This window comes from Triticum aestivum, chromosome 7A (genome assembly GCF_018294505.1).
Source record: "Triticum aestivum cultivar Chinese Spring chromosome 7A, IWGSC CS RefSeq v2.1, whole genome shotgun sequence".
Lineage (NCBI taxonomy): Eukaryota > Viridiplantae > Streptophyta > Magnoliopsida > Poales > Poaceae > Triticum > Triticum aestivum.
The window spans coordinates 95230283-95245236 of NC_057812.1; the positions used below are offsets into that span (position 1 = coordinate 95230283).

General features: G+C 48.1%; 2 protein-coding genes across 2 annotated transcripts; one reads left to right on the forward strand and one right to left on the reverse strand.

Annotated features, from left to right (window-relative positions):
- Window positions 1–3406: 3406 nt before the first annotated feature.
- On the reverse strand, window positions 3407–5380 carry LOC123151236 (probable glycosyltransferase At5g25310). The gene is made up of 3 exons (XM_044570982.1): window positions 4814–5380; window positions 4323–4683; window positions 3407–4234 (listed from the first exon to the last, which is right to left on the reverse strand). Exons 1-3 carry the CDS (start codon window positions 5071–5073, stop codon window positions 3515–3517), a joined length of 1341 nt encoding a protein of 446 aa, XP_044426917.1. The 5' UTR covers window positions 5074–5380; the 3' UTR covers window positions 3407–3514.
- Window positions 5381–7913: 2533 nt separating this feature from the next.
- On the forward strand, window positions 7914–9402 carry LOC123154756 (MEIOTIC F-BOX protein MOF-like). Its single transcript, XM_044573398.1, has 3 exons — window positions 7914–8809; window positions 8899–9060; window positions 9142–9402. Exons 1-3 carry the CDS (start codon window positions 7964–7966, stop codon window positions 9346–9348), a joined length of 1215 nt encoding a protein of 404 aa, XP_044429333.1. The 5' UTR covers window positions 7914–7963; the 3' UTR covers window positions 9349–9402.
- The last annotated feature ends 5552 nt before the right edge of the window (window positions 9403–14954 follow it).

Genomic DNA, 14954 nt, shown 5'->3' on the forward strand with positions numbered 1-14954 from the left:
CAAGTGAATCAATAAGATACCCCAATGTCGCCTCAAGTATTCATACCGCAAGACATACATCATGTGTTCTCAAATCTGAACATTCAATCCGACATGACAAAACTTCAAAGGGTAAAGATTCAATTCATCACAACAAGAGTATAGAGGGGAGAAACATCATATGATCCGACTATATTAACAGAGACCATGATATAGATCACGAGAGACAAAGAGATAAAACACATAGCTACTGGTACAAACCCTTAGCACCGAGGGTGGACTACTCCCTCCTCATCGTGGTGGCCGCCGGGATGAGGAAGAGGGCCACCGGAGATGATTCCCCCCTCCGGTAGGGTGCCAGAATGGGTCTAGATTGGTTTTCGGTGGCTCCGGAGCCCTGCGGCAGCGGAACTTCTGATCTAGGTTAACCCCGAAGGGTTTCGGGATATTTGGGAATTTGTAGTGCAAAGAAGGGGTGCGGGAGGTCACCGAGGTGGGCACAACGCACCTGGGTGCGCCAGGGGGCCCTGGCGTGCCCTGGTGGGTTATGGCCCCCTTGTGGGAACCCCCCAGGTGCTGCTTTGGCCCATCGGGAGTCTTCTGGCCAATAAAAAATCCACAAAAAGTTTTGCGGTGTTTGGACTCCATTTGATATTAATTTTCTGCGATGTAAAAAACAAGCAAAAAACAACAACTGGCACTAGGCACTGGGTCAATAGGTTAGTCCCAAAAAATGATATAAAGTTGCTATAAAATGATTGTAAAATATTCCAAGAATGATAATATATTGGCATGAATTCTTCAAAAATTATAGATACATTGGAGACGTATCAATTCGACGCAAGGGGAGCGAAAGAATATTCCCAAGTATTAGCAGCTGAGTTGTCAATTCAACCACACCTGAAATACTCAATATCTGCAGCAAAGTTTTTAGTAGCAAAGTAATATGAAAGTAACGGTAACAGTGATAAAAGTGAGAGCAGCGGTTTTGTAGCAATTGTAACAGTGGCAACGGCAAAGTAACTTAGCAAAGATCAATATGTGAAAAGCTCGTAGGCAATGGATCAGTGATGGATAATTATGTCGGGTGACATTCATCATGCAACAATTATAACCTAGGGTGACACAGAACTAGCTCCAAATCATTAATATAATATAGGCATGTATTCCGTATATAGTCATGCGTGCTTATGAGAAAGAACTTGCATGACATCCTTTGTCCTATCCTCCCATGGCAGCGGGGTCCTAATGGAAACTATGGGATATTAAGGCCTCCTTTTAATAAAGAACGGGACCAAAGCATTAGCACTTAGTGAATAAATGAACTCCTCAAACTACAGTAAACACCAGAAAGAATCCCAATTATTGTCACCTTGGGGTATGTGAATCATAACTCGTAATAGGTGTCTACAACTTGCAAGATTGGATCAAGAACACAAATGTATTCATGAAAACATAATAGGTTTAGATCTGAAATCATGACACACGGACCCTAGTGACAAGCATTAAGCATAGCAAAGTCATAGCAACATCAATCAGAACATAGTGGATACCAGGGATCAAACCCTAACAAAAATAACTCGATTACATGATAAATCTCATTCAACTCATCACCGTCCAGTAAGCCTACGATGGAATTACTCACGCACGGCAGTGAACATCATGAAATTGGTAATGGGGGAAGGTTGGTGATGATGATGATGACGAATCCCCCTCTCCGAAGCCCCGAACAGACTCCAGATCAGCCCTTCCGATGAAGAACAGAAGGTGGCGTGGCTCTGTATCGTAAAACGCAATGAATCCTTCTGTCTGATTTTTTTCTCCCAGGGTTATATAAAGTTGGAGTTGAGGTCGGAGGAGGTCCAGGGGACCCACAAGCCAGGGGCGCGCCTAGGTGCGTAGGGCCCGCTCCCACCCTTGTGGTTACCTGGTGGGTCCCCTTTGGTTGATTCTTTCGCCAGTATTTTTTATATATTCCAAAAATATTCTTCATAAAATTTCAGGTCAATCCGAGAACTTTTATTTCTGCACGAAAATAACACCATGACAATTCTGCTGAAAACAGCGTCAGTCCAGGTTAGTTTCATTCAAATCATACAAATTAGAGTCCAAAACAAAGCAAATGAGTTTGGAAAAGTAGCTATGATGGAGACGTATCTAGGTCGGGTGGCCTTACCCTCGTCGGGGCATCGTCGGATGGTCGCCTCATGGCCTTCCATGGAGTGAGCGAGTGCGCGGCCTCCAGCGCGACGCAGATGAACAAGAGGTTGAAGGAGACTAGACATGGGCTAGGCTACACTGTTCATTGGGTCGTTTAAGTGCACAGTTGTGGTTTTCCTTTTATTCTTTTCTCTCTCTTTTTTCTGCTTTAGCTATTGTTTTGTCTTTTTCTTTTGTACCAAATGATTTTCACTAAATGGGAGACTTGTCACTAAAATACTTGGCGATACTATGGAGTTGCCCACAAGGTTTGGGGGTTGTTTCAAATCCATCCAATTTATGTTTGAATTTAAATGCTCCACATAAGTGCTATTGGGCCACTTCTTCATTTACTAGGGTATTGGTGAGTCAAATGATGTTGGTTTTAACATGAAAATGATCAAGGGAATTTATACTAAAATGCGAACATTTTAGTTTTATAGTTTGGAGAAATAATATTTTGACTTGAAATCTGAATTTGAATTTGACTTGTATGTTTAATTTGAAATTGGCTTTGATTTTTATCAAGTGGCAATTTGGCTTAGTTAAACTCGATGACATGGCACCATTAGTGTGAGGTCACTGTAACATGACACCGGGGATGTTACAATGCAACTGGCCCCAATAAACACCTACCCGGCCCCACTTGCGGTCGCTTTGGGCCACGTTGGTGAGTTCATTTTGCATCACTTTTTACCTTTTGTTTTACATTAGTCATAGTTTTAAAATTTTATTGCGCTCGCGTTCTCCTTTTCTCAAATTTCACTAGGATCCTAAAGGAGAAGTTAAAAATCACGTTCAGTAGTTGACGTGATAATAACCTACATTACGAAGAAAACTATCATGTGGGAGCAAAATCAGCCTCGGAAGGCTATCCAAAAGAGAAGACTGACTTCTAGCATGAGTGTGTCCGCTCGTACCTAGTCAACTACTTTAATTCCGTATCTTCGGATCTCGTAAAAGCTAACTGTCGACTGTTCACTGGGAGACATTTTGAGTGTTTTTTCTTACGGTTTTAGTTGTATTAGGGGTGACAATTTCTTCAGAATAATATGATATTTTCTGGGAGGATGGCGGGTATTAGCCATCATTTGAGAAAATGTCAAGCCGCTTTGAAGAAACTGTCACCCCCGTCCAACAAAAACTGTTGTTAAAACGTTCGAAAATCCCAACCCCTCACCGTAAACATGATCTTCCGTGACCCAGAGTCAAAAAAGGGATATGAGAATAAAATGTAGAGCATGTTAATTAGGAGGAAAACCCAGGGTGTTGCACGGTGTTCTCTGTTCTAAATTTTTGTCTACTAGTATTATCAGTGATCAGAAGTCTGAACTGGCTAGTGGTCGAGTCTGAAGTTGAGCCTCCTGAGCCAGACGGAGTGCAGGATCATGTGGAACATGTCGAGCCTCTCCGGCGGCTGCCGCAGCGTGAAGTGCCGCTTCACCAGCCGCACCCCTTCCCGGAGCCGCTCCACCTCCGCCGTCGGTATCCTCTCCAGCACCTCCTTCAGCCTGGGGATGTCGGCGACGGGCACGGACACCGAGAAGGACTCCCACCGCAGCACGTCGGCGAATGGCGGCGCGTAGCCGTCCGTCACCAGCACGGGGATGCAGCCGGCGTGGATGGCCTCCACCACGCGCGGGCTCGCCACCTCGTGCCCGCTGGGGCACAGGCAGAATCGGGAGCGGTGCATGTAGGCGAAGTAGTCGCTCTGCCGGTCGCGGCCTCGCCGTTTGTGGCTGCTGCTGTTGCCGGTGGCGGAGGGGAGGTCGTACTCGTACACGGGGAAGGTGGCCGGGTCGCGGCCCTTCCAGTGGCGGAGCAGGAGTTCGCGGATGTGGCCATGCTGCCCGCCGGCGAAGAAGGCCAGGTAGGGCCTCGCCGACAGCCCCGGCGAGGGCCCCAGGAGCTGCCGCGGCGTGTCGCCGGTGTAGAGGTTGATCTCCGGGATGCTCACGTCCTTCCCCGGCCGGAACCCCTCGGACGTGTTGGCGTTGCAGAGCGCGCGGATGCCGTTGGCGTACAGCTCCGGGTCCCCCTTGGACACGTCAGGAGCCTGCACACAATGAAGTTGTACTAATCATCGGTGAAGAAGCGAGAAGCGAGAAAGTTGATTATTTTGTGCATGCGCGGTACGGGCGTACCCAGTCGTGGCAGGAGAGCATGAAGTGGTCGGCGCCGGCGGAGCGGTTCCAGAAGGGGTGGCGGGAGGCGACGACGCGGACGTAGTCGCCGACGAGGGAGAGGAGCGGGGCGCGGTCGTAGGAGAGGGGCCGGTACGCGAGCTCCACCATCTGGACGACGCTGAAGGGGAGGAAGAAGGCGTGCGCGCGGTCGGCGTCCCACGTCCGGACGCCGGACGCCGGCGGCGCCAGGAGCTCGAGCTGCTCGATGAAGCGGCCCTCGATGGTGTAGATGTCCTTGCAGAGCCCCAGGTGCAGGAGCGGCGGCTCCCCCTCCTCGTACACGTATACCTTGAACCGCCTCTCCATCTCCACGTAGCTCCTGCCACCGTGCCACGCCATCACCATGAGTACGCGTGTGAATAATTAATCAAGATCGGCAGGAGAAGGAACGGCGGTTGCTGTTTGGCGTCGGCGGTGGGTGGCTGACGACGTCGATATACATGTCTTACCGGTGGAAGGCTGCCGGGTTGCGGTAGACCCTCGCGAGGAGAGCATAGTCCACGTCGTCGCCGCGGAACCACGTGCCCGCCGCGGAGCTGGCGTTGTTGCCATGGCGCCGCGCCGCGCGCCGTATGGCTGCTCGCGCCGCGTCGAGCTCACGCTCCACGCTCGGCCTCCCCGCGCCGGAGACGGGGAAGACGCCGCGGCCGCCGACCGCGACCAAGAGGATGGCGGCCGAGAGCGCGACCGCAAGCAAGCGCGCAGCCATAGGCACGGCCCGGGCTGGCGGCCTTGACGTGCCTTACCAAGCACGTAGTGCTGGCACACCTGCGCGCAGGGAGAAAGACGGATCGGTCGGCCGACGAGATCTGACGGGACGGAGCTGGTCAACGACGAGGAGCCGGCGAGGAGGTCATGTGTTCCTCGAGGCTCGAGTTGGACAAAGTTAGCAGGGTTGCAGGTCGCGAAGGGTTGGAAACTGCCGCCGGCACAGCTCAGCTAGCCAGGGAGCGGTGGGCGACGCCATTGGTTCTACGCAAGCCTTCTAGTCTAGTACTAATTATAATTGGAAATCTTTTTTTGGATATTATACTAGTAATAGGAAATCAACAATGCAGTACTACATATATTCCGTAGAAATAATATTAATGCAGCACCATTAATAGGAAATATTTTGCTTCGATCTCCTCTCCCCGGCGCTTGTCTCGATCGACGCCCCTGCCTTCAATGCTCACTCGCTACTCCGATCCATCGATAGGTCGGCTGCTCCACGCCGGCGGCGCCACGCGGTGCACACATCGCAAGGAGCGGATGAGCTGGATGTGTGTGTGGTTTCACACGATCGATGACGACGTTGAGGACGCGGGGTCTAGGGCATGTATGTTTGGTTCATAATCATAGTTGGCCACAATTCCCCCCCACACCACCCAAAATGAAATTATGGCGAGGCAAAAGTGCTAATGACAAGTGTGGGAGTGGACTCCGAAGAATATGCGGTGTGCCACAAATGTGACAATGAAACAAATTGTTGCCGCAAAACAGCTAGTAGCACGATTGTGGCAAAGTGTGGTGTCTGGTGTGGGTGTGATCAAAACATACCCTTGTAGTTCATACCCTTGTAGTTTAGGGTAGCTAGTGATGGATCGTTTTTCTCCAGAAGGTTCTTTTTTTTTTCTACGGAGGGGGAATCTTCTATATCTAAATAGCTAGCCCCCACTAACATATTTCTCTCAACATGCAAGCATGCCACATCATCAAGCAACATGCATGGCAAAAGGCCCACCACAACATGCATTCATGCATATGAAAATGTCCACCTCAACATGCAAACATATATTAGATATTTTATAATATATTAATCAAACACAATAAAGCGTATGGATTTGCAATTTTAGTTTACGTAGTATCACTATTCACATTCTATAGAAATCACATATCATCAAAATGTATTGTAAATATTCCCGCAACAACGTGCGGAGTATCATCTAGTTTTGAGAACTTGGCGTCCGTCTGACTCGGGGGCATGTTTGTTCGCCATGCTTCCCCAATTAATGGTGCATGCCAAAAAAAGGAGTGGCGAATAAAATGATCCCTACATGTATTATGTAGCAAGATTAAGCAAAAGTATGACCTAGTGATAAGTGGGATACACAGCAGGCAAAAATATGTGACGTGTCATACATGAGTTTTTTTTAACACAGTACGGATGCAAGCGCTCATACATACGTGCATACACTCACCCATATGAATTTACACACGTGCACTCTACCCCTATGAGCTGACTGAGCCAGCATATCATCTTGAGATATACAAAGTCACCGTAGGTGCCTCGTCATCGACGGAAACGTTTCCTCCCATTGAAAGCGCATCGCCAGAAATCCTGAAATAAATCAATAAATAATGCAAGTATCGGAACTTGAACCCTGACGGGCTGGGGACCACCATCCGTCTAACCATCCAACCACATGTTGGTTCACGTGTCATAGATGAGTTGAAAAGTATGTTTCCTTGATTGATTGCAAAATTAATACACAGTACATATATATGACCCTCGGAGAAGTGAACCGCATGCCCTACAACTCAGGCATGTAGGCCTTGGCGTGGTCTGATCCTACAAACCCAGGTGTGTACAACAGGCATCAACGTTCCAATGTACAGGAGAAAATACAAAGTCTAACATCCCTCCCCCCTCCTCAGCCGCACTCCGTTCGAAAGGATGTTCAGGCTGGACCGAAAAATTGTGAACACTTGTAATGGCAACCCTTTGGTAAAAACATCCGCAAACTGAGAATTGGAGGGAACATGGAGAACTCGAACTTCGCGTAGAGCCACCCTATCTCGAACGAAGTGCAAGTCAGTATCAATGTGTTTGGTGCCCCGATGTTAAACCGGGTTGCATGCAAGATAGGATGCGCTGGTGTTGTCAGGTCTTATTTATTTTTGCAACATATAAGAAAAGGTACATAATCAATTTTTTTAGCAGAAGATATATAATCAGATTTTTTTTAGGGAAAAGCTAAGCTTTATTATCAAAATCCACACGAGGTGGGAATACATTCGGATCATGCGGGGTAGCCAGCCAGACGTCGCGTCCTGGACTGAGACTATGAAAATGCTTAGCTAAACTATGGGCCTCACGGTTAACAGTCCAGCCTTCAAAAATGAAATTACAATTAAAACTTAAAGCTCCAAGTTAATCTCTGTAATGATAGACCCATATATAGCTACCCCGGGCGCCCTTCCGAATATTATTCACCACCTGTTTGCAATCGTAGGAAACTGTGAGATTTTGGAAGCATCAAATCGTCCCCGAGCGGCGAGCGCCATTGCTTCCCGACAAGCCATTGTCTGCAGCGTTGCATGATCGGTGACGCCCTCAACCACCAAGCATGAGCTGCCTAAGTATGAATGAGAGTAGGACACGCAATCCCGTAACCGTCGTCCGTAGGGGAAATCCCGTAAGTCTAGCATTTTTGGCCCCAGTATGTATGTATAATCAGATGGCCGAAAGAAAAGGAAAAACACCCGGCCCTACAGGCCTACAACCAGGCCCATCCGGCCCTTGTGTCCCACCCTCGTGACATTTTGTTTTCCTGCGAGCAACCCCATCCTTGTGACATCGATCCCCGATTCCCTTCCTTCCAATCCTTATCGGACTCATGGCGGCGCCGCGCCATGCAGGCGGCGGTTGCAACACCGGTGTTGGGGGCGGCGGCGTCGGGCACGACGACGACCGGCTGAGCGCCCTGCCGGACGATCTCCTCCACGCCATCATGTCGCGCGTCAAGGCCCTGCAGGTGGCGCAGACGTGCGTGTTGTCCACGAGGTGGAGGCACCTCTGGTGCGCCGTGTCGTGCCTCGACGTCGACGAGCAGGAGTTCGGCACCCACAACAACTTCGAGGACTTCACCACCAGCCTTCTAGGCAGCCATGACATCGCGTTTCTGGACGCCTTTCGGCTGCACGCAACTAATCTCGGGTCGTACCAGCGTCGACACCTTACTCACCGCTGGGTCCGCCGCGCCATGGGTCTAGATGACACACGCCCTTGCCGGCTCAGAAGGCTGCATCTTTCCGGCCTGAACTTGAACATGGAAGATATTGCGAGTCACGTCAGCTCCCGCTGCCCTGCTCTGGAGGACTTGGAACTGGAAAACTGCAACTACTATATCACCTGCAATATCAACATCGCCTCCTCCTCACTGAAGAAATTGGTCGTCGATAGTGTCTCCTTTGGTCATGATGATAATACTTTTGCGTTGGTTATAGACACTCCTGCTCTTGTTTCTCTCTGCTTGGACGGGGAGTTTGAGCACATTGTTGATTATAGAGAGCCACATAGCATGCCGTCTCTTGTCGATGCATCGATTCATCTGCCCGTGATCGAGGACATGAAGCCCTGGTACCATTACGCTGAATTCCTCACCCCAACTATGCTCGAACTGAATATTATTGGCGCGCTGTCTAATGTGACAAGCTTGCAGTTGTCGCAGTTTGTGGTCATGGTATGTTGCTCTTGCTCTTGGCATCCCCTTCTGTACGCAGTTTTATAGCCTTTTAAAGATAATAAAATGACTGTCTGGGCCGGTTACAGTTGCGTTTGTATCCAGATTGTGAGGATCTTCCTGTATACAACTTCAAGAACCTAAGAACCTTGTTCCTGGACGAGTGTCATATCAGCGACGACTTCCTCGGGCTGCAGCAATACCTTCGGAACTCGCATAACCTGCAGAAGCTCACTTTCTGCTGCTGCAAGGTGCTACTACTTCTTCTTTCATGAATTATTACCTTAACTCAATTTAATCCGTAATATTAATTCCTTCATGTTGTTCAACAGGTCTCGAATTTTGGACCTAGAGAGGAGTTGATCCAACGCCGCCACTCATATTTTGAGGACCTAGCGGATTTCAAGTGCGAGAACCTTAGGCTTAGTGAAATCATATACCAAGATGGTGAAGATGATGTCCACCTATTGGTCAAGTTTTTGGAGGGCATGAGGAAGAATCTGTCAAACAACAAGATAGAACTCACTAAAGTCGATTAGCAGAACCGTATGTCAATACACTATTTTTTTCTATCGTTGGCTAATCTCTACCCAAGTTGCATGTCCGACTATACGGTAACATCAACTTTACCTTTGAGGCTTTGATTAGTAATTTAACATGTGCAAACATATTCTGCGCAAGCTATATATACGCTATGTAAAAAAAACTATTGTTGAACATAGGATTAATTAACTCTGTTAAGTGAGGATTAACATCCAAAATTAATTCATGAGTAACTGGGTTTGATGGTCATTTGCCTTTCACCAACTCATACCATTTAGACCATGCTTGGTTGGCTGCCAAAAATAGGTTACCTAATATGTTGGCATGCCAGCATTTGACAGTTCCTAAACTTGCCAAAAAAATGGCAAGTTTTGAGAGGTGTGCATAGTGAGTATAGCCAATCAATTGTTAGACAATTTTTTGACCTGCCTAAATATTGGCAAGCCAATTTTTAGTGTCAAAACTAATCATACTATCATATACTATACTAAAAATTGCTTCACATCAATTTCATAGGGTAGGAAAATCATAGGAATAGGAAAGTCATAGGAAACGGGATGACATGTATCTCAAATCCTATGAATAGGAATAGGAAAGGTGATGCTCTTTGGTTCACATCATAGATTTTTTTTCTCACTAGGCTGATGTTTATTTTCTTATGAAATATGAAGGATAGGAATAATTTCATCATAGAAATAGGATTGAATTCCTACAAACCAGATGGCTCTAAAGAAAATTTTCCTATAGAAATCCTATCCTTTGGAACGAAAGGAGACACAGATTCTTGGGTGAAATGGAAGTATCTCTTGTATCACCACGGTCTAGGTGATTTAAGGTTGTGCCCTATGACATATAGTATTGACATTTAAGCTTTGTTCCGCAGAGATGTTCTTGCTTACAAATGGCGGATTGCATGGCAGTGTCTCTAGAGCAATACTGAAGCACAACGCAACTATCCCACGATCATACGTGAAACTGAAACAATTGCATGTGTAGGATTTTATCAATGTTTTAAATAGCTGGCTATGCTAAATAGCGGTGGACCTCCAAATTAGCTATAACGGAGCTATAGCGGGCTATTGGTACATGAGACCATTTAGCGGCACCCTGCTGAAAAGGCTATAGCGGGCTATAGCTATTTAAAACTATGGATTCTATAGATGATTGTGGCGTGTCAGCGTGTGTAAGTAGGCTCCATGAGGACGCCTCTGGAACGAAAAAAACGATTATACACAGGCGATTGTCGTCTTGAAGTTTTGGCATTCAGGTACACCATTCCCTATTGCTCTCTGTATTAGATAGTGCTCTCATCTCCTCTGCATTCGTTTTCCTTACCCACACAGATGATCACATTAGTGGATTATTGCATCAATTAGTGGATTAGGCTCTGCAGTAAACGCACAAAGATTTGACTTGTAGTCAATGTCTTGATTTTTTGAAAGCACACTACCCATATATGTTACTACATCATGGGTGGTGAGCGTTGCCGCGTCCATCTATTTGGACAATAAAATAATAGGAATTTATGTAAATATATAGGAGCAAGAAAAATTAAAGTTGGATTTGGATAAACTGGCATATATTTGCTAGCAAAGGAAGATGTTAAGTTTCACTTTTTTTCCATATATATCAAATCAAAAGAGGCTGCTGTACACGGCGATCTTATAAATCACAGTGAAACTACTAATTTAAGAAATTTCATAGCTTTAGTGTTGCTGAATCTCCATCCTGCTAGAGATTTGTCTAAAATACATGTCAATAGTAATGCCTGAATGATGATGAACACAAGTTGTTGCTGATAGCCAGAACAGCAATATTTGGTAACCTTTGTCAAACATGCTGTTATATTGGTACGGTATACATTGGCGTATATTGGCGTGTCATCCTTGACCTGCACCTGGAGGTAGTTAGGATAGATATAGGATAGATATACATGAGTTGTTTCTTTCTCTCCAAGTTCTATCTTCTCCTTGAATATCTCCTGTATCCAAACTACTTTGTATGCGCTGTATGGGAGGTGCGCCCCGCCTATATTAACACGTACCCGTCGGCCTCAACAGGCAAGACGTTTCCAGCTATTCGCACATGGTAGTCAGAGCTATCCTTTTCCCATCAAAGCTCCCTACAAACTCCATCTAGCCCTAGCCATGTCTTCCACCTCCGGCGCATCCCAAACCAGCCTCAATAGCCAAGTTACCGAGAAGCTAACCCGCACAAATTATGTGCTATGGCGCACGCAAGTCATCCCTCAGCTGCGCGGCGCCGGTGTCTACGGCTACGTCGACGGCACCCAGCCGGAGCCGGCGAAATTCCTCGTCACCACCAAGGACGGCAAGGAGGTTTCGTCAACGCCCAACCCTCTCCACCCAATCTGGGTCCGGGAGGATCAGCAGGTTCTGGGATACCTGCTGAACAACCTGACGCGTGAGGTGCTGCTCACGGTGACCATGGTCACCACTGCGGGCGCGCTCTAGACGATGCTCGCTGGGATGTTCTCGTCTCAGTCTGCCAGCCGCATCAACAACATACGAACGTCCCTCATCAACGCGCAGAAGGGGAGTCTCTCCGTTGCCTCCTACTTCGCCGCCATGCATGGCTACGCCGATGAGCTAGCCGCCGCAGGCAAGGCGATCCCCGACGACGAACTCGCCTCCTACATCATCCATGGGCTCGACGCCGACTATCAGCCTTTGGTGTCTGCCCTCGACGCTCGCGTGACCGGGGTAACCCTTGATGAACTATTTGCCATGTTATCCAATTTCGATCAGCGCATGGCTCACTTCCAGGGGGCCGATGGCGGCGGCTTCAAATCATCCGCGAACGCGGCCACTCGCGGGCGGGGCGGCGGCTCTTGCTCCCGTGGCTCCTCTCGCAACAAGGACAGGTCCGGCGGCAGCAATCATGGTGTTGCGCCACCCCAATCTGGTGGCCGAGGACGTCGCGGACGCGGTGCTGGTGGCGGCGGCAGGAACCGTCCGGACACCCCTAAGTGCCAGATCTGTGGCAAGGTCGGGCATACAGCAAAAGATTGCTGGTACAAGTATGAGGAGGACGACTACGACTCCCAAGATGAAGAAAAGGTCGCTGCGGCGGCTGATGGCTCATATGGTGTCGACACGAACTGGTATGTTGACAGTGGTGCTACCAACCACATCACCAATGAGCTCGAAAAAGTAACCATGAAGGAGAAATATCGCGGCAAGGATCAAATCCATACTGCTAGTGGAGAAGGTATGAGTATACGTCACTTTGGTCACTCAATATTTCGTACCCCTCATCGTAATATTCATCTTAGAAAAATTCTGCATGTTCCTAGTGCCAACAAGAGTCTTCTTTCTGTCCATCGAATTGCCCTTGATAATCATGTATTTCTTGAATTTCACCCTTACTTCTTTTTGATCAAGGATCAGGCAACGAGGACGGTTCTCTATCGAGGTAGATGCGTTGGTGGACTCTATTCGTTGATTCCGGAGTTTCGAAGACCAAATAAATATGCTTGTGGTGCTATCAAGCTCTCGTCCACACGATGGCATGGTCGTTTAGGACATGCATCTTTTTCTTTAGTTGAAAAATTTCTTAGGAAAAATAATCTCCCGTTTGTTGGTGAGCGTCATAATGAGACACTTTGTGATTCATGTCAGAAAGCTAAAAGTCATCAGTTGCCTTACCCTATTTCTAGCAGTGTTTCTACCAAACCACTACAATTGATCTTTTCTGATGTTTGGGGTCCTGCCCCTATTTCTGTTGGCAGACACACTTATTATGTTAGCTTCATCGATGATTTTAGCAAATTTTCTTGGATCTATCTTTTAAAGAAACGGTCTGATGTGTTTCAAGTGTTCAAAAACTTTCAAGCTCTTGTTGAGCGAAAATTTGACAGCAAAATCATCGTTGTCCAGTCAGACTGAGGAGGGGAGTACGAAAAGTTAAACTCCTTCTTCCAAACACTTGGTGTCTCACATCAAGTGTCATGTCCTCATGCTCACCAGCAAAACGGGTCAGCAGAACGCAAGCATCGACATATTGTCGAGGTTGGCCTTGCCCTTCTAGCCGGCGCATCCATGCCTCTAAAATTCTGGGATGAAGCGTTTTTAACTGCAGTCCATATCATCAACATGCTCCCTAGTCGTGTTATTCATAATGAAACTCCGATAGAAAGACTTCTCCACACCAAACCAGACTATAAGTCCCTTCGTGTATTTGGGTGTGCATGTTGGCCTAACCTTCGTCCCTACAACAACCGCAAGCTCATGTTTCGATCAAAACAGTGCGTATTTCTTGGTTATAGCGCACAACACAAAGGTGTCAAGTGCTTAGATGTTTCCACCGGGCGAGTGTACATCTCCTGTGATGTCGTTTTTGATGAAACTAAGTTTCCATTTGCCGATCTCCACCCAAACGCCGGTGCACTACTTCGAGAAGAAATTCTCCTCCTACCCCCCCCCCCCATCTCACTAGTTTTGACAAAGGGGGACTAAATATTGATGATCATTCGTTGACTAACTCATCTAATGGCATGCATGAGCTTTGTGTTGATGAAACAGGAGAAAATTGTGAAGAAAATAATCAACAAGGTGAAAAATCCGGGCCATATTTCATGTGTCCCGTGGCAGGAGACAACGCGCCAGGGGACAGATCCCACTTGGGATCGGCAGCGCAGCAGCAGCAGATCAGATCCTCCTCGGGATCGGCAGCGCAGCCGCTGACCAGATCCTCCTCGGAATCTGGTGGTGCAGGGACGCCAGGTGCAGGCGTGCGCGCCGCCCCGCCAGATGCGCGCGTCTCCACCATCGACACGTGGGCCCTCCCCGACATGCGGGTCCCTCCAGGCAGCACGCGGTACGGCGCCCGTCCCATCACGTATCAGCGGCGCGGATCCGCGCGGGTCTCTGAAGCTGGCCCCACCGGTGCTGATCAACCGACCGGACCGCGCAATGATGAGCGGGTCCCCGCCTTGGGATCTTCTGCACCCACCCGTGATGAGGCGCCTCAGCCAGCGACCACAGAAGATCCGGCCAGCCCCGCGCTGACTGAGGCTGCTGCTGCACCTGCTACTGGGTTCGCGGCAGGATCCCCCTCGGGATCTATTGCTGATCCATCCATGCAGCCCTCCGGATCCTCTGTGGCTGCGGACTCTGTAGCTCCTCCTTCGCGACGAACACGGCTCCAACAAGGTTTAATTCAGCCTTTAAATTATAAACATATAACCAAATATGGCTTGGTCTGTTCCACAAGAGAACCAGATGAGCCAGCGACTCTTGATGCAGCACTTCGTGATGATAAGTGGAAGAAGGCAATGAATGCAGAATACATGGCATTAAAGAAAAACAAGACCTGGCACTTGGTTCCTCCACAGCAAGGTAAAACCTTGATTGATTGTAAGTGGGTTTTTCGGATCAAAAGGAGCTCTGATGGAACTATTGATCGCTATAAGGCTAGGCTAGTTACAAAAGGCTTCAAACAGCGATATGGTATAGACTATGAGGATACATTTAGTCCTGTGGTAAAAGCAGCCACCATTCGTCTTGTTTTGTCCATTGCTGTTTCCAGGGGATGGAGTCTCAGGCAGCTTGACGTACAGAACGTGTTTCTTCATGGTGTT